Below are 23,406 nucleotides of genomic sequence, written 5' to 3'. Positions count from 1 at the left end.
AAACAATTACAGTTTAAAGAAAATTGTGATGAGAAAAAGATCTTTGTAATAAAAATGCAAACGCTGTAGCCTGAAAACTCCTTCAGTGCAAGTAAAAAAAAATTAGCTCCTGCAATATTGCCAGCAATTGTCAGTGAAACTCTATCACTCCATGTGAAAATTGATATGCTTTAATGCAATTTAAATTCTCAATTTAGAACAAAATGACTTTTAAATTACTTTCCTCTTACTCCCTATTTTGTAATTTTTTCTCCTTTTATGGAGCATTGTAGTACTCCCCACCTGTCTTTCATTTGCTTTTTTAAGATTTTATTTTTAAATGTACCAAATTCTAGGAGGGGAATTTAGAAATCATGTAAGTTCAGTGAGGAAGACAAATCCTTTAAAATACACTTGGATTAGTGTGACTGAAACAATGTGCAATTCATGGTATAAGGAAGTTAAAAGAGTTCTAAATCCCTTCATTTCAGATATCAAAGACATATTAACTCCTCCTTCACCCCACACACTCCAACTCAACCGTTTCAATAACTAAGAGATCTTTAAAAATATTTGCTTTTTAAATAGATTTGGCTTAAAAATTGTTTTCAAATTTCCACTGAATCAGCTGTATTTCTGAGTGTAAAAACAATCCTAACTCTACAACAGGTGGAACAAGAGAGATCAGATATTTTCAGGATAATGTTCTTACACTATTTTGGAAAGTACAAAAGAAAGAGAGTACAAAATATGCCCTATAAACAGTTTCTCTAGAAAGCACAGTGTTACAAGTTTAAAAGAACTTTTCCTACCTGTAGCTTTTGTGTGGATCAGGAAGTGTAGATTTCCTGATTACAGTCTTCCATGGCTTAGCTTGGCTTCTGCATTTGAATGTTAAATATGTAAGAATGCCTTGTTTAGCTTGGGAGTTCGCATGACCTCTTAATGAGACACTGTAGTTAGTGTCATTGGGTATTAAGGCATCATGTGACTGTAGATGAAAATAAAATCCTTTAAAGTTTGTATTTAATACTTCCTAGAATCTGTAACCCTTTACCTGCAAGCAGGATAAAAACCTGATAGAACTCACCGTTTTCTGGTCAGGGTTAAAAAAACGAGAAGTGGAAGAACACGTGCCAAATAATTCCTTTCCTCCAGGACGGTCACAACAACCAAAACAAAGTCTGAGCCTGTCAGTGTATTCATGCTGCCATTTGCATATTCTTAAAATTAAATCTCCCCATATCACAAACAGTGCTGGAGGGATTTGGCAGAAAGTTCCTCTGTTACTTGTTGCCTGGCAATGACGTTTATTCCCCACTGTTTTGTGTGATTGTCTATAGAGAAATTCAGCTCTAAGGTGTATTTGCAGGCGTCATGTCACATTTACCTGTGAAAGCTGCCTAGTTTCCTGGAGTCATTTTGATTTGAGTGTGGCGTTTCCAGAAGTGATATGAAAGATGTTCTGTTGCCACAACCAGTTAAGAGAGTTTTCCCTGTGCAGGAGGAGAGATTTAACTTAGGCAAACACCTGGGTCATGTGTGATCTTTAACATATGTCAATGTACCTGGAAACTGTAAAACAAGCTCCTGGAAAGAACTGGCACTAAGATTGCATCATCTAAGTGCCTGTGTCACAGCTGGGGGGTGCAAAGCAGGGCTAACAAAACTTTCTCGAGAGATAAATCTCTTCTCGATAGATAAATCTTGATAGATAAATCTCGATAACTAAATCTCTGTGTTGTGTTCTGGGGTGTTTTTTTTGTGGTGGGTTTTTTTGTTTTGTTTTTGTTTTTGTTTTTTTTTTTTGTGGCGTTAAGCCTCATGGAAGCACTTTTATGAGGTTTGGCTGCTGTACTGAGTGAGTGTGCTGTTCTCACTCTAAGTAATACCACATTTACAGTTGCCTCCCTGCATTGCAGGGATTGCATCCTTGCCTTCCCTGTGGAAGGAGGGTGCTGGCTTTTTGCTTACCTTCCTCATGCAAACTATCCTTCTAAAATCACCATGGGCTAGGTTTGCCCTGCTGTACTTCTCCTCACATCCTCTGCAGTGAGCTGAAGCTGAGACTGTCAAACTCATGTCAGCAGTGGCCTGGGGCAGGCAGGTCCCGTGCCCGGGAGCAGGGACTCAGATGCGCCACCTGGCCCCAGCCTCCCGCTACAGGAGCCAGCACACACAGGGTGAAACGTCCTGTGCCAGCAAAGAAATTAATAAAAGCTGCTTTGGATATTCTTATTTTAAGCAGAGAACTATGTCATAACGTAAAGACCAAGTATCATTTGCAGGCCATGAGCTAGCATGCTGCAAAGCTCTGCAACTGTTCTTTGGCACATTTTAAATATTTTTCTCCTGCAAACGATTAGTGTTAGCTGAAAATGGATTTGAAGAGCCAGGAAGTTTCTTAGTACAAAACAGTCACTAAACTCTCCAAAGGCTCTCTGGTCAGTAAGTAAAGAATTGCCAGTCTAACATATCCCCAGGTTGCTAGAGAAGGTGAGGGAGGCGGGAGATGCAGGCAATTTAGGGCTACCTCTGCAGCATGGATCTGCTGCTGTGTGCACAGCATGTGCTTGGACCGGCTCATGGCCCTGCCCAGCCGGAGCTCACCCCATGGCCAACTCTGCGGTATTTTGCCTGTGGTATCTTGCCATTGTACTCGTGGCTGCTGGGATAATGAGGTGGGCTAACAGGCCAAGAAATGTCCTGGTTGAAAAGCTGCATTTTAAGCCAGGAGGTCACTCAAAGCAAACACAGTGCCTTCCTCCCTCCCCTAATGCTTGGCATAATTTTCAGACCCCTTCCATGGCCACCGTATTCTTTCTTGTTCCACAGACTGTTCATTTTTGAAATTTCTCGAATCAACACTCGGTACTTCTGTCGTAGGAGAGAAGTTCTGCCCCAGCCCCTGCAATCCCAGCCGTGCTGTGCTTCTGAAACCTATCATTTTCTGTATGTGCAAACTGCTAGGATCTTTCTGGGTTGATTGCTTAACAGGTTTTCACAGATGTGGACTGCAGGAAATGATCACTTGTCTCACCAACCCATAGTGCTTATTCAAAAACACGGGTGTGACAGTTTTTCAAAGGAAAAGTAGTTGAGACATTCAGCCTGCAGAAATCCTCTTTTTCCTCTGATTTCATTCTTGTACCTTAGTCGACTGTTTTGGCTGAGGTTTTCTGGAGAATGTTCCTGCTGAGCTAGAAGGCTGCCTTGAAAAATTGCAGCCTAAAAGGCTAACATTATGACTTCATATGCTATTGTCAATGTGATATTACAGTGGGAAGTGCTGGGCAATTTACTAGCAAGCAATTGGATAATGTAGACAAATGGCAGCAAACAATCCAGTTGCTTTGGGGATGTTGTTTTCATCTGTGCTACAGCATATCTGGATTTTTGCTTCATCTCTCACCTTGCAGTTCTGTGTATTTCACTTTAAACATGCTGACAAGATCTATTTCAGTCTAGAAGCTTTCTCACCTGCACTGAAATGCATGTGGAATCAGAGATGTAGTAGGAGAGCTGGCAGATGATTTTATTTATACAGTATTGTGTGGTGAAAGCTCTAACAGTGGGAACATGTGAACATGCCTTAAATCCATTTTTGTGTATTCCCTGCTGAGGCTGGAGAGGAGCCCAGTGAGCTACCAAAAGAGCAGGTGCTGCACATGGAGACTGTACCATGGCTGGGAACAGACCAGGGGCTTTGCTGAGTTGGAATGGGAGCATCACTCACCCTGGTAAGCAGGAACAGCATGGATCTGGGATGATAGGACAGCAGAGGCAGGGAGAAGAGCTAGAGGCAGATTTTAACTGTCACTTGGGGAAACGAGTGATTTTAAGAGCAAGTTATACTGGGCTGGAAATATTCCCTCACACTCTTCTGCTTATTGGCCTCTGTTTTCAAGTGTATTGAGCACTGTATAGCTTGTCCTTGATAGTGAAAGACCCTTTTTCACAGAAGGGTGATGGTGCAAACTGCCCCTTCTGGAGAAACACACAATAAAATGCCTCATCCTGCCTTAGGACGGATCATGATGACTATTCCTGCAGCCTTTGACCTTCCTGTTGAATTGAGATTATGAATTAGACCCACACCGAGAGCATCAGTTCATGTGGTAAAAGTCAGGAGACTACCTCCAAAATGCAAGGAATGGTGTTCTGTAACCAGGCTGGAAAGGTAAACCACAGGAAAAAATGTAGCTCACTGGCCTCCCTGCAGCCATGTGGTGATCTAAGAAGAGATATTGAGTAATGTCCATAACAGGCCACAAGAACTTGAAGTAGGTTATATTTGTAGCATAAATACTTTCTAATGATTCTTAGTAACAAACCCTTGTTAATGAAACCTATCCAGAGGCCCTAGTCCACATTTGGATGATTACATGATCAATTTTATATTAAAAAATGCCTTAGAAAGTATTTGGCTTTAAAATTAGAAAAAATAAAAATAGATTTCAGAAGTCTGTCCTTTTGCAGTCTTAATATTTATATTAAACCAGGTATTTTTAAATCTTTAATCAACAAAATGAAATTATGCACATTGCTGTTAACAGGTTTATGGAAGTTCCCCAGAGGACTCATCTTATGACGTATCATACAGACACACATAGTTTTTAACAAAGAGCAAACTCTCAGGATTTTATGCTGAAACAGTCTCCTCTGCACACAAACACCATTTTAGCAATCAATATTTGCTTTAAATTCTCTTTGCAAGATGGCTAAAACTTCTGTTTCCACAGGTAGAGGGCTTGAGTGTGCATCAGGGAGAAATCAGGGCTGGGGAGCCACTGAAACACAGACTTCTGAATGCAAACTTTTCCAGGCTACATGTTAACCCACATTTTGATGTTATCTGATAATAATGTGAAAAAAAGTTGAATGGCCACAGGCTGTTTGAAATGAAGTCACGGGCTGTGCATTCCCCAGCTGTGGTGCAAAGGAAATGACTGATAAAAATATTTTTTCTAGCTGACCTCCGGCTTACCTTTGTCTGCCAAAGAATTTCCGGCTAATTCCCTGTTAAAGCTTTCTTGCAGCTACAGCCTATTCCTAGAATCTTCTGTGTCAGAAAATACAGACCCCATCTGAGCTTGTTTATAGATGCAAGTTATCTAAAGAATAAATGAAAGCTTTGTTCTCCAGATGCAAATAGTGCCTCTTAACAAAAAGTGAATGGCTCTACTCCTATGTAGGGGTAGAACAGCACTTGGTATTTGGAGGGCTCATTACTGGAGAAACTACTCTGTCTCAGTACTGCTGGATACACGTACTTGGGGACAGCTTTGTGAAAGGCTATGGAACACTCACTCTTGCAGTAGCAAGTAGCAGCAGCCTGAAGCCATTCAGAAGCCTGTGTCTGCTGCATAGGCTCAGTGTGAGGAGTCTCACCCCTGAGAAATTGATTCAGAAAGCTGACAAGCTGAATGAGGTAGGTTAGGCACAAGGTGCGATTCGGGGGTGTACTGTGCAAGGCTAAGAGCTGGACTTGATGATCCCTGGGGGTCCCTTCCAATTCAGCATATTCTGTGGTTCTGTGATTACATTATACTCCATTACTGCCCAAAATCAGCCACTCTCCTGGAAGACAGAAAATGTATTTTACCCTTTCAAGATAATGAAAGAATAACTTTCCAGTATTACACAGGTTGTGGACAGGAAGTTCAAGGCCAAAATGTGCAAGTCAAGCATTGTGTTTGCAAGAAGGTGGAAGCTGCCTACCTTTGGGGCAGGATCCTGGGAACTTTGGTGCCCACAGCCTCTTCCCATAGCTTTACAGGTCTGAATGGGAGTGGACTTTCAGGTCCCTTTTTTTGGTGCTTTTTACTGGGTTGGTCACACAAGCCCTCATGTCTGTTGGTTTGCATACTGGCAGTATGCAATCCAGTCATAAATATCATTTAAGAATGGTGTGGGGTTTTTTTGAATGTTTGATTTAGTTAACCGCAGTGGGAAAAATACTGGAATTTTTCCTTATCAATACTGTCCTTAAAAATTATTTATATTCAGGCCAAAGGAAGCTGCAAAGGGCTTGTGTCCCTCTGCCAGAGCAGAATTTCCATGGAATTAAGGAACACACACAGGTCGGCTTCCATAGTTTATTAGTACAAACAATGCATACACAAGACTGTATATTTGTTTGAAGACTGCAGTAGATTTCTAATTTAACAACTCTGTAACAAAATTTAACTAAATTTGACATTTATGAAAATATAAATCTCTGATTGGGTAGGTTTTCCCAACAATACAAAGTTTACATAAAAACATTCAATATGATCTATTAGTTGCAAACAAGTTAGGAAAAAATCATTCAAGTCACTTAATATACTATATTGGCTTGTACATTGAACATTCACACACTACATTAAGTTCTAGCTTAGCATTCATTTCTTGGAAATCTGTGACATGGAATTCTGACTTTAAAAATAAGATTATTCTGTCTAAATAATTTGAAAATATTTCCATGGGTGTGCCATCTTTAAGATATGTAAGTAGGGGAAAAATTTTTTATCCTTTCAGATGTTGTCCAGTATAGATCTTTTCTTAGGAAAATGTAATTTTTTTAAACAGCATTTGTCATTATTTCACAATTTCTGCCTTGAAACTGGTAAAACTGTACAAAAGGCTCAGAACAGTTTCTAAAGCAGAAAGTGAAGCTTGTGAAAGTAAGAAAAACCCATTACAAACTGGACTAGGAAAGGACCTCTGGACAGCCTTTACATTTAGCAGAATATCTGAGCAGATATACAAACAGTCCCAGAGTGCTTGGTCATTTGATCTGAATTTATCATGGGGAAGAACAGAAACAATACTAAGGCAAATGTTATAAGGACTAATACACGGCGTGTCTGAAAACTACTAAGATTATTTTGGAGACATAGGAGATACTTTAGACTTTCTTACAACAAAATGGATAGTAACCTTTTAACATAAAGAAATTAATGTTTTTAAGTGTTTATCAGTGACACCTCTTCTCTTTGAAAAATTTTCATTACAACCTGTACTAATACACACTATGGAGACAAAAAATTTCCCCAAACCAAAAATAAAACCCCAATCCCTATACTTCCTTTAGAACTTAGGACTTTTATAATTTTTATCACAATACAGAAACCTGAAATCCCTGCATGCAATTAAAAAAAAAAAAAAAAAGCTGTCATTCTGTTCACTAGGGTGAACAAATACTTGTCGCCTCACATGTTGACATGTTAGCAGCTGACTGGCACCTACTCCTTTCAACCCAAAGATTAATCCCAATTAATAAGAAAAATAAAAGTAGGTATTTTTAAAATGATGATGGAATGTATCAAGTGTTCCAGGTTGGCAGGTGACATCTTGTCATTGCACCATCAAGCAGAAAACACATTTTTGCAAGTGGGTATAAAATTGACTGTTAGCTATAGACCCATTTAGGTGACTTGGAGTGTAAAATAGTGGTCTGACTTCTCACCAATCACTTAGAGCCTTAGTTCTAGTTGAAACTGTCTGTCAGCCACAGATACAATCACCTAACTTCTGTAATAGCGTAACAATTTTGATAGTATTGCTAGAAATTTTTAATCAAGGCCCTGGTGAAATTCTGGACTAAACCTTGTATTCCGAAATTAAAAAAAACCCTGCAGCCCATTTGCTTTATGTTTGCTTCCATGTTTACAGAAATGTAAGACAGGAAAAAACAGCTGGTCTGCCCTCTGCTGTTTCTCTCTGTCTTCCAGGAAATGCACTGGTTTTCACAAGAAGTCAGAAAACATACCTAAGCAAGTGTACTATTCAGATAAGCTCATCCAGATGGTTATTCAGTTGTCAGAGGCAAAACTGTGTCCTCTGCAATCTATGGCTGAGCACACTTTCTCATAGCAGTAGTTGTGTTTTTTGGTTGGTGTTGCTTCACTCACCTCAGCCTCTGTAACTGTAATGGGGCTATCCCTTGCAAATACTTCCGTTGATTCCCTCCAAATGCAGTCTGCAGTCACCTTGAAACTGTAATTGTGACACTTTGGCCTAATCACTTGTGTTGCGTTGTTGAAAATCTGACGGCTGTTTGAAGTAGCAATTTTGATTTTCAGTGCAGCATCAACTCGATCCACTACAGTGTAAGTACCTATACTTCCATCATCAAATCCAATAATAATGTTTAAATGTCTCTGTGAGAGTGCAAGGAAAGTGGGAGTTTTATAAAGAGAACAGGCACCGATGTTTTTGCCATCTGCTAGCCTCATTACAATTAAACTAGAGACTGCACCATTGTCATCATCTTCTTCCCCACGACAACAAATGTACACCAGATAGCGGCCATCACGAGACAGCCTCTGCCGCCAGATGACACCTGGAGCGTGAACCACACGAAGTTTCCCGCTGTATAAATCAAGCACATTGATGTTCTCATCACCACGGGTGATAATTCCTAGCTTCCCATTTGGAGATATTTCAAAGTCTTCCAATTTTTTTAAGAAATTGGTAGGCAATTGTACTCGTCTGCAGATGACTTCCTCTGTTAGGCTCCAGATGTTCACGGTTTCAGTAGATGTTATAAATACTATAATATCTGGGCAGTCTGGTATCAACTTAATATCCACAATGCTTGCACCATCATCACAGCTAAACTTCTTTGTTATACTGCCTGTCCAGAGACTCACTGCCAACACTTTGTTCTTTGCCATTCCGACTACAAATGTGTTTGCAGTTGTTATAAATGCATTCTGTAAGGCAACTAAAATATTGCAAACCCTATGTCCTGTAGCCAGTCGCCAAACTCTGGATGCATTTTGCTCACAGAGAGAGACTACAAACTGATCATTATGAGTAATCATTAGCTCCGAGATTTTTTGTCCATTAATGCGAAAGATATTTTCACCGCTAACCGTGTGCCATACATACTGGCTGCATTTATCATCTGATGTAACCATTATCTCTCCAGAAGAGGTCAGCACACAGTTTTCAACAATACCTTCATGCTTGAACACAGCTTCAATAAATCCAGTGCTGAAGTTCCACTTATGGACAGAATCTGATCCATCCAATGTGTATATTAATTCACCTCTGGCTGGCAACACCAGTCTTTGGATAGGTTTGCCAGATTTGTCAATATTGGACATAGCAGTTATGATGTCTATATCCCAGATAGAAAGGACACCACTGGTGGATAAGGATAGCAGCATGTTATGATGATTTGATTTAATTAGCCTGACTATAGTTCCTGAGATTTCCTGTAAGCTTGCCATACACTGTCCGGTATCTCTTCTCCAAACAAAAATGGCTGAGGTATTTTCTATGGAAGCGATTATACAGTTGCCATTTTTGGACAACACGGCAGATATAAAGCGCTCATTGTGTTTAGCTCTAAACTTTTCAGCCACCTTCCACACACGAGTGTCAAGAAGTTCAATGCTGAGAGCCTTACAAATTAAAATTGCACTTTGGTCTTCAGAAAGCTCTATGCTGACAACTTCACTGTCTTCTCTTCTGCAGTCAAAGTCATCTGTAAGCTGGGGTTTTGCTATTTCCTCTGTATTCCAAACAGAGAGGCTACCCTCACTGTCCACCATCACCATCTCTTGGGCCGTGTCCAAAATGAGAAGGAATTTCACAAATCCACTTGAAAATTCAGAGGTCACGGTGGTCAGCTTCTCTCCGCTGCCCAAGTGGAAAACGGTCGCGGTGTTCAAATACTGCCCGCAGAATGCATAAACTCCATCTGGAGAACACTGCACACAGGTCACTTCATACCAGCAGTGGAAGTGATAGAGAGGCCAACCGTAAAGCAGATCTATTACAGTAACATCTTTACTGGCCTCCAGCCAAGCAAGTGCATGGTTGACTGATAATGTAAATCCATTTATGAAACTGGAGCCCCCTGCAATTGCACAATGTTTTGACCCCTTGATTTCCACCTCAGACAGAAGACAGGAATTTATGTTATCATATATCAAAAGAGTGTTGTTTGTTGTAGCCACTACGAGATACTTTTCATCACTACTAAGCTTCATCCCTAAGATAACAGACGGAGATGTTGTAATTTGCCTTAGTAACTGGCGGGTTTCTACATCCCAAGTGCTAATGGAGCCATTTTCTAAAGCAGCAATAATTGTGCTGGGATTAAATGTAGGCAAAATCTCAGTGACATGCATGCAGCTGGATGACAGTGGCAGGCGCTCGGGGCTGTAAGTCACATCCATGGAGGAATGCAAAGGGACGATAGAGCAGTACTTGGGTCCATCCTTGTCACATTCTAAGAGGAGATGTCTGAGTTTGGGCAATGAACTTACTACTGGGAGTAGTCTTTGCTGCAATTCAGCAGAGAGTGAACCTGGGTATTTTACTACTTTGAACTTTATACTGCGGAGGGTGCTGGCCAGAAATTTCAGCTCCTTTTCTTGAGAGTAAGTGTAAGCCAGTTCTATGTCAGAAAGTGCTTTATCAAACTGCCCTATTCTAATCATGGTGTATAGCCAGCTGAAGTTCATGATGACTCCGTACAGAAGATCATCAGTTCTTCCACATCTTGTTAAGTGATGAATAAGCTCTGTCATTTTTCTGTGATTAATAAAAAAGATATCAGGTTCCAATGGGTTACACTGAAAGACCCATGGCTGATCTGGTGCCTGCCTGTCAAAAGCAGCCTGATCCATGCAGTGCTTTTCATCCTCATTCAGACCTCTACTGCCATGGTCAGGACAACCACTCAGATATCGGTCATTGCTGTAAAAAGGTTTTCTTCGTCCACCTGACCAAACACCAAGGAAGTACTCTGCCATGACTGTGTGCATTTCACGCAGGTCTTCTTCATTGTGCAGGTACAATTTCTGGGCAATTAAATGCAAGTGCCTATTTGCCCAAAGAAGCAGCGTTACATTTTTCACCTGTCGTTCTATTAAATACCCCTGTAAGCCCTCCTTAAGTCTTGCAATGTATATATATGGAATTCTCAATGGGTTACTCTCTCTGACTCTCTCATTCAGTTCATACATAACACTGTTATCAAGGGCTAAAATATCCTCCAGTTCCATTTCACTCAGGCCAGATTTGGACATAGTGATGTAGCCAAGTGCTCTTGACAATAGTCTTGGTCCACACTTGTTTTCCAGTGACCAAAACAACTGCTCTATGCTTTCATGGACAGTGACACAGAGGGAGGAATCATCCACATCCTTATGAGATCTCCAGTTCCTGACCTCTCTGAAGGTTAAGTTCACAAACATAGGCAGTGTGCACTTGGAGAATGCCTCATTGACATAGATTTGTTGCCCTGATGTTACTTTCCTTTTAACTCGCAGCAGCTGATGTTTCAGTACTTGACTACACATCTTTCTGTCCCTTGCAGTCAATTCAATATAGTTGCTTTCTTCATGAATAAGGCACCTCAGTTTTTGCAGGATCCCATGCTTGTTTGGCAGTGTTGACAAAATTATCCGTACTGAACGTGGAAGGTGAATGGGAAGCCACCAGAGCTTCCTACCATCATCACTATCTGTTAGCTGTTCTAAAGCATCAAATATTATCACCAGTGGCCTATGAAATGAAGACTCATTCAAGAGATTTATGAACAAGTCTCGAAGGTCATGAATCTTTTTCGGGTAACTTTGTACGAGGCAACGATAGTTGACTGCTAGCTGTTCACAAATGCTTTGAAGTATATTCTTCAGATCTGTACTTGTTTCAGTAGATCCCAAAAATCTTATAACTACCACAGGGTCAGAATCTGGTCCCATCTCTTCTTGCAACCAGGAATAGGCCTAGAATACAGAGCATAATTCAGTTTATATCTCAGTGAAGCACAGTAACAGAATTTATAAATAGTGATAGTCTATATATAAATAAACATTTTAAAATATTAATGGTTGAATAGAAATTCTTTCACTAGCCGAGTTCAAGGTGGGTGCACTGAATGAAATTCTTATCATATATCATCTTTGTTAGCACAGGTAATAGCTCAAAACACTACGACTGAGCTCCACAAAAATGGTGGACACCAAAGGGGACATGACTAGAAAGTACCCCATAAATCCCAGGGTACTCTTCGCAAAATATGAGTCTCAGTTCTGAAAGTAAGTAGGTAGAGTCTCTTATAAATAAACTTCCTTAGACACTACACAATGTCATCCTTGGTCAGGCATACCAGCCTACCACCTAAACCTGTTTAGCATTGATTCTGAACGAGTATAAAGGCATGTCTCTAGAGGACATGGATCAGAGTACATGATCTTACAACAGAATAAGGTTGCCCTTAATTAGCTGGTTACCTTAATCCCTGGCCCATAGAACTACACTTTGCTTTGGTGTGCCTATGACTTTTACTCGAAAACACTGCCACAAAAATGAAAAAGTATCTATCTCTTGAAGTTTTTTCGGTTAGAGCACTTCAAGCCAGTGAGGAATGTGACTTCTTTAAATCTTCGCAGTCTGTGCAGGCTAACACACTTGGTTCTACATATCTTCACCTCACTTTATGTTATTAGTATTTTAAAAGAAAAACAGAACCAGACTCTCTAGGCTGACTTATGTACTCAGATATGAAACGAGATCTCGAGTTGCAAATCCCAATTTCATATACAGTTAATGTGACTCCACAGGAAGTAGGTACAGGGGTTTTAAACAGTATTGTTCCCTTCTCCATTTCCTTCTGGCTGCTATGGCTGTTTCCCAGCTCACTATGCTAAATTCTCGGACCACCCTGCTGGGAACCCAATGTTGTGACTCCCAGCTGAAGAATTAGGTCTGGTGATGCCAGCTTGGTCCTTTCCTGCATCTAGTCCTGCCTTGCACAAAGTGTTTCATTCATTTCCCCCTAGTACTCAGCTCAATGACTTAAACAGCATAGACCAGATAAATAAGTATGGGTATTTTTGCAGCTTATTATGGATAGATTTGTAGCCAGTGTATTAGAATAATTCTGGAATAATTTCTGATGACAACATGAGATGGCATGACTTGGAAAGACATACTGCATTTGTGTTTGACTAAAACCAGTATAAGATGTTTAGATGGTTGTGGATTCATAGGGCCTCAGAGGCACAAGAAGGAAAAAGATAATTCTAAAATACACATAGTTAATTCAAAATATATTGATTCCTATTAGACTTCTAAGAGCTTTGATAAACTATATTTGTTTTGGCTAAGCACATGATACAGACATGTTACTATTGAAAGGTATTTTCCTGCATATGTGTACAATAATATGCCGAATATACATTAAGTTATTTTTATTTTATATATCGAGGGCTGATAGATCTGTTGAGAAAAGAATTAAACTAAGTTGGCCTTTACATGCAGTAATGCTCTCAACATAACCTTCATATGTAAGGTGTTTATTTACCTTCTTTGCTGCTTCAGCTAATAAAAGAGTCTTTCCTGTGCATGGTCCTCCATATATGATAAGAGGATTAATGTGTCCTATTTTTCTAGGTAAAACATATTTGTGAACTATGTTTAATGCCTCACATCTATACTCATAAAAAGTGGAGTACGTTTTACACAGTGATGAGTGTTGAAGAACTTCATCGTACAGCATGTCTGTCTCTGTGTCAAAATTCTGCTGCACTGTAGCTTGGATTATATCAATCATGTCTTCATAGAACTGTTTACCAAGTCCTTCAATGTAATGGCTCTCCACTTCTTGGGAGTAACCCAGTTTCATGTCACAGTGAGTGACAGATGTGTACACTCTCAGATTGGACGATGCAACAATGGTAGGAATGAATTCGTCCCTGAGCTTGATCAGTTTCTCATGGGCTTCAGGATCTCGTAGAAACTTCCCAGCTTTATGTACCACGTCCATGTATTTTCCCATCTCTGGAATTTTAACGAAACGCTCAATGTTGGCAATTTTCCGAATGTAGCAAACACACTTCTTTAGGAAAGCTGGTGTTTGCTTACCCAAGGCAAAATCAAGTTCATCTTCAATAGCTGGAGATGAAAAGAGAATAGAGAGCCTCTGTTAACTTTTCTTTATAAACAGTTCAAGAACATGCCCTACCCGCAACAGGCAGACTCCTGACTGCATCTCTGTAAAAATTAGAAAAAAACAAAGAAACAGAGAATTTGCTGGGTGCTTTTGTATGGGTTTTAGTCTCAAGCAAGCACAACAAACCTTCCCCCCCCCCCCCCCTTTAATTATATGACAAATGCCAACAGAAATATATTTTCATGTTTGTGTAAAGGTTGACAGAAAACACAATAAATGAATACATAGAAATAGTTAGTGTGAACTTTACCAGAGGAAAGATATCTCTTTGCTTGGCTGTGTTTCATTTTTCCTTTCTCATACAGCAATTTCACAGCAGTCTTAAAAATCTTCTTAATCTCTTCTGATATATCTTGCCATTTGTTCTCATTCATAGAATTTGAAGAAGATTCCATCTTTTAAAAATATCCATAGTTAAAAAGTAGGTGTGATGCATACATATACAACTTCAGAAAGCAGAAGTCTAATATGCAACGCCAAAAATAACATGGTAACAGAGAAGCACATATACTAACAAAAATAAATAGAAGTAAAATGTTTTATACTGCAGATGATCATAATGTATTCCATTTTAGAATTTTAAGAATTAGCTCCTTGGAATATTTTCTAAATCCCTCGTGTAGGCAGCTAATGCAGTATTTTTCAAGAATAAGGCAAATAACACCTTTATGGAAAGAGGGTTCTGAGAACCAAGACTGAAATAATGATAATAAAGCCGCAGTAATACTGCTAAAATTACCACTCCTTTAATGAGATGTAATAATGATAATAATCTAAACTTGGATCTCAAAACTGAAAATGAGGATCCTGGTACCTGTAATTAAGTGCCTTATATTAGCTACCATATTTTAAAAATAAAGGATTATATGTGACATTACATTCATTCATTCATTGCTATAGTAACACTAACCTTACTGTTATCAGAGAGGAACTGTAATATAAATTCACTAATCCTTTCAGATGGTATCTTGCAAATGCCACACTGGTGCTTTCATTGAAGCAGCTAGGTTTTATTTACTGCTGCTGAAATGTTTCACGGGTCTCCAGTTTTCTTGGAGGGTGGAACCTCTAGGATAAATTCCCTAGCAACTCTTACTTGTCAGAGCTGTGTATCTTTTATTACTTTGTATAAGTTTACGACAAGTAACTCTATGTTACGTATTTAAGTTATGTTATATCTATGTTACATCTTTAAGTTACAGCTTTAAGTTATGAACATCTTTTTACTTAGTCCTGTGTTACCAGTAGCCTCAGGAAAAGTACAAAGATTTAATAACAAAACCCCCCAATTATACAGTATGCACTCAAAAGGAAGTGAAAACTCTTTCAAGGACTTCATTTTTTGTACACTAAAATATGTCCTTGGGTTTATACTGGATGTACAGGAGGGTAGAACTAAGCCCTGAGAAATACATACACTTTTTATTGTCATCAATGAAAGACAAATGCCTGCTTTAAAAATGATAATTAACAGTGTTCAAAAATCTAACGTTAGATTACAGTTAGTAAGTTAAAAGCATGACATCTGACTCAGGACAGTGATAAGCACTTGTTTGACCGTTAGAGTTTTCTTCTATGGGGATAGAAGGGAAAATGTGCATTTCCTCTGCAAGTACTATTCATTGAAATCTAGCAAATGCACAATACCAAGCCGAAGAGCCTGAGTTCTCCATGTTACAACATCAGGGAAGGGAAATCTGTACAACTATCCCGCTAGCCCTAACAGGTTGCAGATGATCCAAGTCCACTTGCTCTAGCTGTTATCAGAGGGCACATCAATGCAGGAGTTGTGTTCCTTAGTGTTTTGCAGCTGCTCCCTTCACCATGTATAGGAAAGGAGCACCACAGCAGCAGCTGTTCAGGTGTGGACTGGGCTGTAGAAGTTAATTCTTAGACAGCAGCAAGTGCCTGGCCTTGCTGCCACTGTAACTGATAGAGAAAAATTTTGTGAGCAGGTGACTGTGACTTACCGTATTCTGGTTCTTCAGCATCTCAGATTTTGGTCTGAGGTAATATGCTGGCGGAACTGCGTTCTCATCCCTGCAATACCACTCTTCTAAAATCCTGGTCTCTAGCTTGGCCTCTATAGCAGCATCCAGGATCATTTCAAATTCTGCTGACTCAACTTCCCCTGGTATTCGGATGTTCCCATACTTCTCTCCCAACAGGCCCTATGTATTTAGAGGAAAGTAGGGATTAAATTTTTCTTTTACATTATGCAAAAAGCATCCTCAGGATCTGAATTTCATAAAAGTAAGTCTGGTAGCAGTGTAATGACTTTGAAATTACTAGGAAGGGAAACAGGTAATGTGTGACAGGAATTATTGGTAAGGGTATCGTACTGAGCTGTATTCTACCATGATGACTTAGAAAATTTGAAGTAGATATATTATCTTTCATAGTACTAACTGGTAGTAAAAATACAAAGGCATTCAAAGAAGTAATTGAAAAATACCCTACACATACCTAGCACGGTATTGACTCATGTGTTATTGAACTCCATTAGTCACAGGTTGAGATTATCCTCACATGCAAAAGGAAATTGAAATGGTGGCTTGTACCAGCAACACCAAGGATCAGTGTTGCAGAACCACAAACCGCTTTGCTGTCTTCTATTCCTTTGCTGTATTTGCCCCAGTAGCTGTCCACTGAATGAACAGTGGAGCAAGGAAGCAGCAAATACTGAGTAGAAATGGATCAAACCCCACTTTAGTACCTCTGCATGAAGGTAAAGGTTTGTGGAAGTCAGTTCTTAAACCGTGGCACATGAGACGTTTCACTTTCAAAAACAAGGATTAAAACACTGGTTGTGATGCTCTAAATATACTCTTAAAAAAAAAAAAAATCTGTAGTTTACTGTCTGTAAACATTTTATAAAAATATGATTGTAATGCCCTACAATTTCATAGACAACAGTGTTATAGAAAATTACTGCAATCTTTTGACAAATTTTTTCAAATTTGTGATCATCAGATCAATTCTGCATTAAATACTTGGTCCACAGAAGTCACTGAGAATTCTTACTTAATTTAAAATGAAATTTAAAAAAATTCTTTCCTCGTTTTAAATGTATTCAGCAAAGATCTTGAGTTAATGAGAAGGAGTACTTAATGTGGAGAGGAACCAACAGTGTCAGAATCTTGACTTGAATCAGAAAGATCTCTTAGTAAAGTAATGCCAATGCAAATACAGCAGTGCCCTAAAAATGTAAATGACCATGTTTGTAAATAACATCTAAATATTCATTATTTTTAAACCACTTGTCATAATGTGAAGTCGTTTTAAACTATTCCAGCAGAAGAACACCCTGAAAATCAGTAATTGATGATGATAAAGCCTGCTTCACTGATTATAAAAGCACAAAGCAGCAGAACACTTTGTGGAACGCAGCTATGCTGGCACATGGTACTCCAGTGGCTCACCATGCCAGACGCTGCAGCCCCAGAGCAGAGACATCAGAGCAGCGCACGAACACTTCCTAATCCTTTCAGGGAAAACCAGTTAGCTCAGACCCCACCTGAAATTGTGTAAATTAACCTGGCTGATTTTTGCCTGGAGCAGACTAGGCAGAACTCACATGAACTACCATGCTGGCTCTGATGGCAAGTAGCTGGCATCCTCCACAGAGGGGCACTGACAAAGAGCTGGTGAACAGGAAAAGTCAATGTCTGTCCACTGCTTAGGAGAAGCAAAGGAATGTAGGAACTGTGATAGTTCATATGGCCCAGGTTCCAGTTTCTGACAAGTCACACCATCTGGGTCCTTCAAGAAGCTTCTCCAGTAGAGAGGCTTTAGGGGAAAATTGAGTTTGCCTGGCTGCCCATTCAGACCCCACCACAGCTTCATTCAGGGTACACATCAAGGAGTCAGGAGAATGGAATGAATGTGTTCAGTAACTAGAATTATATAATAACAAATTTCATGAAATAAAATGATACAGTATTTCTATAATCTAAATTTATTTTTGATTCGTGATCATTCCAGCTAGTAGCTCCCCTCAGAACGGGCTGCATTGCTTCACACGATGAGATAGCTGGGGAAAATTTCGAAGCTTTTGCTGTTCTGATCTATTCATAGAGCCCTATAATTTTGGAATTCTGAAGCTGCGGAGGTTAAACAAAATATAGTATTATTTTCCTTCTTCACTCAAGTGAGGTTAATAATTTATATCATGCTGAATTGGAAAGCCTCTTCACATTCAGGTTGCTGTAGAAATCTCATAAATTTCTCTCAGAGGAGCTTTTACCTTGTATAGAAATTATTACTTAGAATTCATTAGACTGCACTTTTTCTGAATGTAAGCCCAGTGGGTTCAATAGACAGTTGCCTGAGTAAAGATCAGTAGCTGGGCCCTTCATTAACAATACTAAAATGTCAACATTATTATGTCTGATTTTAATGTACTGCATTTAATCAACTAAGTTTGTTTTGGAATTATTCTGTGTACTTTTCTGCTTCTCTGGTACAGTTTATACTGTTCTCTCTCCACCATACTATAGTTAAATAATGACTGGGTTTTCCTCTAAAATGAAAAGACGTTTTTTATACCTCTCATGTGTCATTGCAAAAGATGTTATGCAAATAATCTTGTATTAGGGATTATCCTCCTGACTACTTGAGCAAAACACAATAAGAAAGAACTTTGACATCATCCAGCAAATAAATACAGTGCTGAGCAGGTGTATCATTTAGAGCAGGGCAATGCCAGGCACTGCACTGCAGCCGTGTTCCTGTTAGAGCCCTAACAGGAGTTGCCTGAGGCTCCGGTATTACCACCTGACTCTGTGTAGTCATTTGAAGAATAGGCTGGTAGAAAATTTTATGAGGTAGAAAACTCTCCATGGAGTTGCGCCTGTGCTTTCTGGTAACTTCAGACTAGCCTCAACCTACAGACCAGTTTTACTGGAGGTATTGAAACAAAACTCTTCATTTTTCTGGGGAGTGCAAAAGTGACTAACACTGGTTTTCTGAAGGACTGTGGTATCACACCCCAGGCTGGGAGCAGGAGGCATGCTGAGTAAGCGCAGCTGTTTTCTACTGAGAAACTAATGCTCAAATGCTGGGTTACGCCACATAAACACACCCTGTTCCTGAGGAACAGTTCTTCACCCAAACTCACCTTCTTCTAGATGCCCTGCATGTTTTCCATTAGCAGTGGCACTAGTAAATAAAAAGAAAGACTAAGGAGTATAAACAGACTATATGTATTTGCTGGAATTTTAATACACTATTTGTTTTTGAGGCTGCATGACAGCCTTAGGATGGGTGCATTTGCCGGCACAGGCTGTGAAAATGACATCTTCCTGTCTTGCAGGTAAGGCTTGGAAGTACCTCCTTCCCTTTGATGTCATTCTGGTTAAATTCATATCTATCTGTGTAAGTGTAGCCTATCAGGGCACCACAAAACCACTCAAACCTTAGAGGCCTAAATGAGAAGCTGTGAACTGCACTTTTCCTTCAGGAGCTTCAGTGTCTGAACTGTGTCAGAGGCTTGCAGCAGCCTCTTCAAATATCTGCCCCATCTTCATTTCTTTCTACATTCAAGTAAATGCAGATTTCTTCTTAGAAAAATGAAGCAACAGGATTGAAAGTAAATATAATTTCTCACAATATTTGTTGTTTCATACTTAGTCTGCAAATAAGAATTATCATTATTTCAGATCCTTTTCAAATATATTATAGTCACTCTACAGTAAGAACCTAAAACTTCAATTTGTGATAACAGCATTGTAGCATTTTGATGATTTTTATAGGAAATTATTTTTAAAGGGAACAGTAATGTTTACACTGTGTTCAATATCAAGAGACACTTTTATATGCAGACTCGTGAAGCAAAATCTCCCACCTAATGAGTCATTCTCCTTTAATAGTAAAACAACAAATTAAAGATTCATTAGATTGAAGGTGATTGAACTGTATAAAACTACCAGGATGACAAACATATAAAACCCTCAGCAACCTCAGCAGTAGCCTTGTTAGCTTTCACAGAATCACAGAATGGGTTGGGTTGTATTAGGTTGTTGGGTCGGGAGGGACGGAGATCATCTACTTCCAAGTCCCCAGTCATGGGGAGGGACACCTTCCAACAGACAAGGCTGCTCAGAGCTCCATCCATTGTGGTCTTGAACACTTCCAGGGATGTTTTGTTGAGCCTGGGGCTAAGAAATCATTATTAAATTAAGGTTAAAAAACTACTGTAGAGAACAAGATGGGAAGTATTTTTCATTCTAATACTCGTGGTGTGGAAAGATATTACAACTATAGGCACAGACACAATAATGACCAAAAGGAGGACACAAAGTAGATTTAGATTTGATTTTGAGATGAGGGATTCACATGGCATGTCATATGATTAGTTCAGACATCATCACTAAAATATTCATGAATTCTAATGCCATACATTATATTAAACCAGAACAAGCTGAAATTTAAGATATATTTAATTCCATCTAAGACATTTGGTGGTAATTTTAATAAAAAACAGCTATCAAATAACAGCAAATTATATTAATTACTGATTGGTTTAATTAATTTTTTTTAAAGAAATTATATCTGAATGAAGACATTTGAGAAGTCAGATTTGTAATGTTTTATGAAGCAATTTCAGGTACTTGTCAACTTAAGAGCAACATTTTTTTTGCCATTTTGCCAACAGAAGAAAGATCTGAACCAATGATCTTTTGCTGGGCTACTTGGAATCAGTCCTATTTCTTAGTCCTTGTGAAGACATGCGACACTGAAGTGCATACATATGTCCTCTCTGCCTCTTCACAGAGCAGTCCTGGATTGCCAGCTTTTTGAAGAACAAGCATTCAAGAAATCATCTTTGAAGGAATTAAATCTAATCATAAAATATAACCATAAAAAAAATTAATTTTTTAACTTAATATACTTCCTTGTGTACAGGACTAAGCACCCCTTAAACAATTTGGTTTTGCAAGATCCATGAGGAATTAGGAAGTATTATTGTCCCCATGTGACACAGGAATTAAATGCAGGGAATTAAGCCTGGGCAGGGACTCAGAGCTGGGACAGGTATGCAATGGTTAAGTCATAACCATGTAGCAGAAGCTGTTTTTCCTAATTCTCAGCTCTGTCCTTCTTACAGAAACTGCTCACTACTGAAGGAGGAAAGCCGTGACCCCTTGTGATGAGGTCCTGAGTGACTCAAATTTCAGCCTGCTAAATTAATATAAGCTTAAACTAAGATCACTTATTTAAAGTAGAACAGCTCCATTAGGAGAATGAGTATCTCACATTATTGAAGATGTGCTGAATGCTTCACACTGTGGGCTGAAAATTGGAGGGATTTAAGTGCTTTTAAAACACCATGGGGTATTAAGTTCATCTGTTGTCAGGGGTTGGGAAAGGCTGATCTCTCTTATGTCCCAGAGGTGTCCTTCTACCATTCCCAGGAGAGCTGTGGATTGCAGTCTGGTATCATGCCATGCCTCAGCAGGAGGCCCCACATAGAAATCTGGTGAGGAGCAGGCTGTAGCTTGTGGGCTACCATCTAGAGCAAAGCACGTAATAAGGAAGCACATCCATGGAGCAAAGGCCCTGTTTCACAACCTGCCCTGAAATGCAAGAAGGACAAGTGTGTGGACACCACGTATAAACCCCTCTCATCAGGGTTCAGGGCATGAAAGAAGGGGTAACAGTTGCACATCAAAGGCCGTGCTACTGCAGTTCCTTTCTGTGCAAGCAGTCTCATAGCATTGTGTAAGTAACTGAGTATTTATTTACTGCAGCAGAAACAAGAATGTTATCTTTCCACAGTTTGCATGACTGACAAGGGCTACAAAGTCCTCTGGACTGTCTCCTGTGGTCACCTACTATTCATTGCCTTCTGTTCATCCTGTAGTTAGAGACCTAACTCCCTGCTTCCTCAACCTGTGCTTCTAGGCTTCCTTCCTTTTGTAGTAAAATCTTTCTTATCAAATAAAACCTTTTTTACCTCTTTAAAGCCATTCATTTCAGTCAAATAGCCATTTTTTCTCAGACAAATAAGATTTTTTCTCTACTGATTCCTGGGATGTTCATACATGTGTTAGCTGATAAAACCTATGTTACTAAGTTGTGGACCAGACTTCTATAGACAAAAGTGACACATAAAGAAAAAAAATAAGTGAAAGATTGACATTTATATTTAGCACCAGATTTCATCTAAATATTTTTTCTAAAAAGAATACTTAGTGTAAGATCAGATTCCAGCACCCATCAAGTTCTTTCAATTGCTTTATTTGTATGTACGGAGACAGAATTACTTCAGCGTAACTACAAGAAATTCTCCATTGTTTTCAAATCTTACTTTTTACATGCATACTGGCTACATTCATGAAATATGAAAGATGTTGTCTTTCATATTGAATTTGGAGGTGGTAAGACAGTGCATTTGCACGTGCAAACCTGCCTAGGAAGCCATTCAAGTTAAGGAAGGCACACAGAATTGTAACATGTAGGTGTGTTTACCCTCCTTGTCTGCAGAAATGTGGGCTTAATGGATATTACCAAGTATACAGTAAACCACACCTTGAAAATCTGAATCAAATGGTCAGGATACCAGTTTTCCAGGGCCTTCTATTTAACATCCCATTCTAAGAAATTTAGTACAACTATAGCTCTTTTTGGTTTCTTGCAAGTATATTGTAACTGTGTTCTAACAGTATCCTGTAGAAATCACTTACGTGATACAAGATGTGCAGGCGCAGCCAGAGATATTTTGGGGGAAAAAAAAAAAAGAAAATTCAAATAACAGGATTAGCTGGGTCCCTGCCTCTCAGGCCTTGAAACCAAGAATTTACTCCCAAAAAACAAACAGGAAAGAATGTCCTATTTTATTATTTTTTTATATCTTCAGGGAAAAATAGCCAACCCATTTCAAATTCAAAGCAAAAATGCTAATGGGATAAACAACAGTGACCCATCGGAACCAAAACCAGAAAAGTATGTTTACTACAATTTACCTCAATGGAATATACATGTTAATTGCTTGTTAGGGCAAACTCCAAGCTATTGTACTGAAAACTGAAACCAAGATGAAGAAAGCTGTGATACTATGTTTAATCTAAGCCAAGTTTTAGGAAGCTGGAGTTCCAGAGTAGCTGGTGCCCAGATGTCCTGAAAATAATTGCCTCTACTCCTTTTTATTGTACTTCTAGCTGCAATGAGGTACAGTGTAAGGACCTCATGATAAAAATACAGGGAGAAGGTTCTCCAAATAAATAAATAAATACATTTGATTGCTTTTCTTGCTTATCAAAGGAGAAAAGTTATGTTGCATTGGTATTAAGTCTCCCAAAAATACTACCATTAGAAATCAAAAATATGAAAAAAGGACAAAAATGTCATAATCTGATTTCTGGGATGTACAGGTCAAAGTGTCTTTTAACAGCATTTTTCTTCTTCTGCCAAGAGTTGTAAGGCAGTGCAGCTGATCAGACAGAACATTAGAGCTGCTGCAGATG

General features: G+C 39.1%; 2 protein-coding genes across 7 annotated transcripts in view; both read right to left on the bottom strand.

Annotated features, from left to right (window-relative positions):
• Positions 1–934, bottom strand: part of C5H4orf19 (chromosome 5 C4orf19 homolog) — a 41,234-nt gene extending 40,300 nt beyond the window's left edge. For 3 of the 4 annotated variants that reach the window (XM_048305195.1, XM_048305197.1, XM_048305198.1), the window contains exon 1: positions 792–933. The gene's annotated coding sequence lies outside the window, so the exon portion shown is untranslated. Of the gene's footprint in view, positions 1–791 lie in introns of all 4 variants that reach the window. The other variant, XM_048305196.1, reaches the window with a different exon arrangement.
• A 5,129-nt stretch (positions 935–6,063) lies between these two features.
• The window catches only part of NWD2 (NACHT and WD repeat domain containing 2), a 54,175-nt gene continuing 36,832 nt past the window's right edge, over positions 6,064–23,406 (bottom strand). For all 3 annotated transcript variants that reach the window (XM_048303210.1, XM_048303211.1, XM_048303213.1), the window contains 4 exons: positions 15,910–16,110; positions 14,190–14,334; positions 13,292–13,881; positions 6,064–11,711 (listed from right to left, as the gene is read on the bottom strand). In XM_048303210.1, the coding sequence (XP_048159167.1) occupies positions 7,776–11,711; positions 13,292–13,881; positions 14,190–14,334; positions 15,910–16,110 (4,872 nt within the window). In that variant the 3' untranslated portion in view covers positions 6,064–7,775. The remainder of the gene's footprint in view (positions 11,712–13,291; positions 13,882–14,189; positions 14,335–15,909; positions 16,111–23,406) is intronic.

The sequence above is a fragment of the Corvus hawaiiensis genome, chromosome 5, assembly GCF_020740725.1.
Source record: "Corvus hawaiiensis isolate bCorHaw1 chromosome 5, bCorHaw1.pri.cur, whole genome shotgun sequence".
NCBI classification, from domain to species: domain Eukaryota; kingdom Metazoa; phylum Chordata; class Aves; order Passeriformes; family Corvidae; genus Corvus; species Corvus hawaiiensis.
Note: the sequence above shows the minus strand (reverse complement) of the source record. Positions and strands in the feature narration are given on the sequence as shown.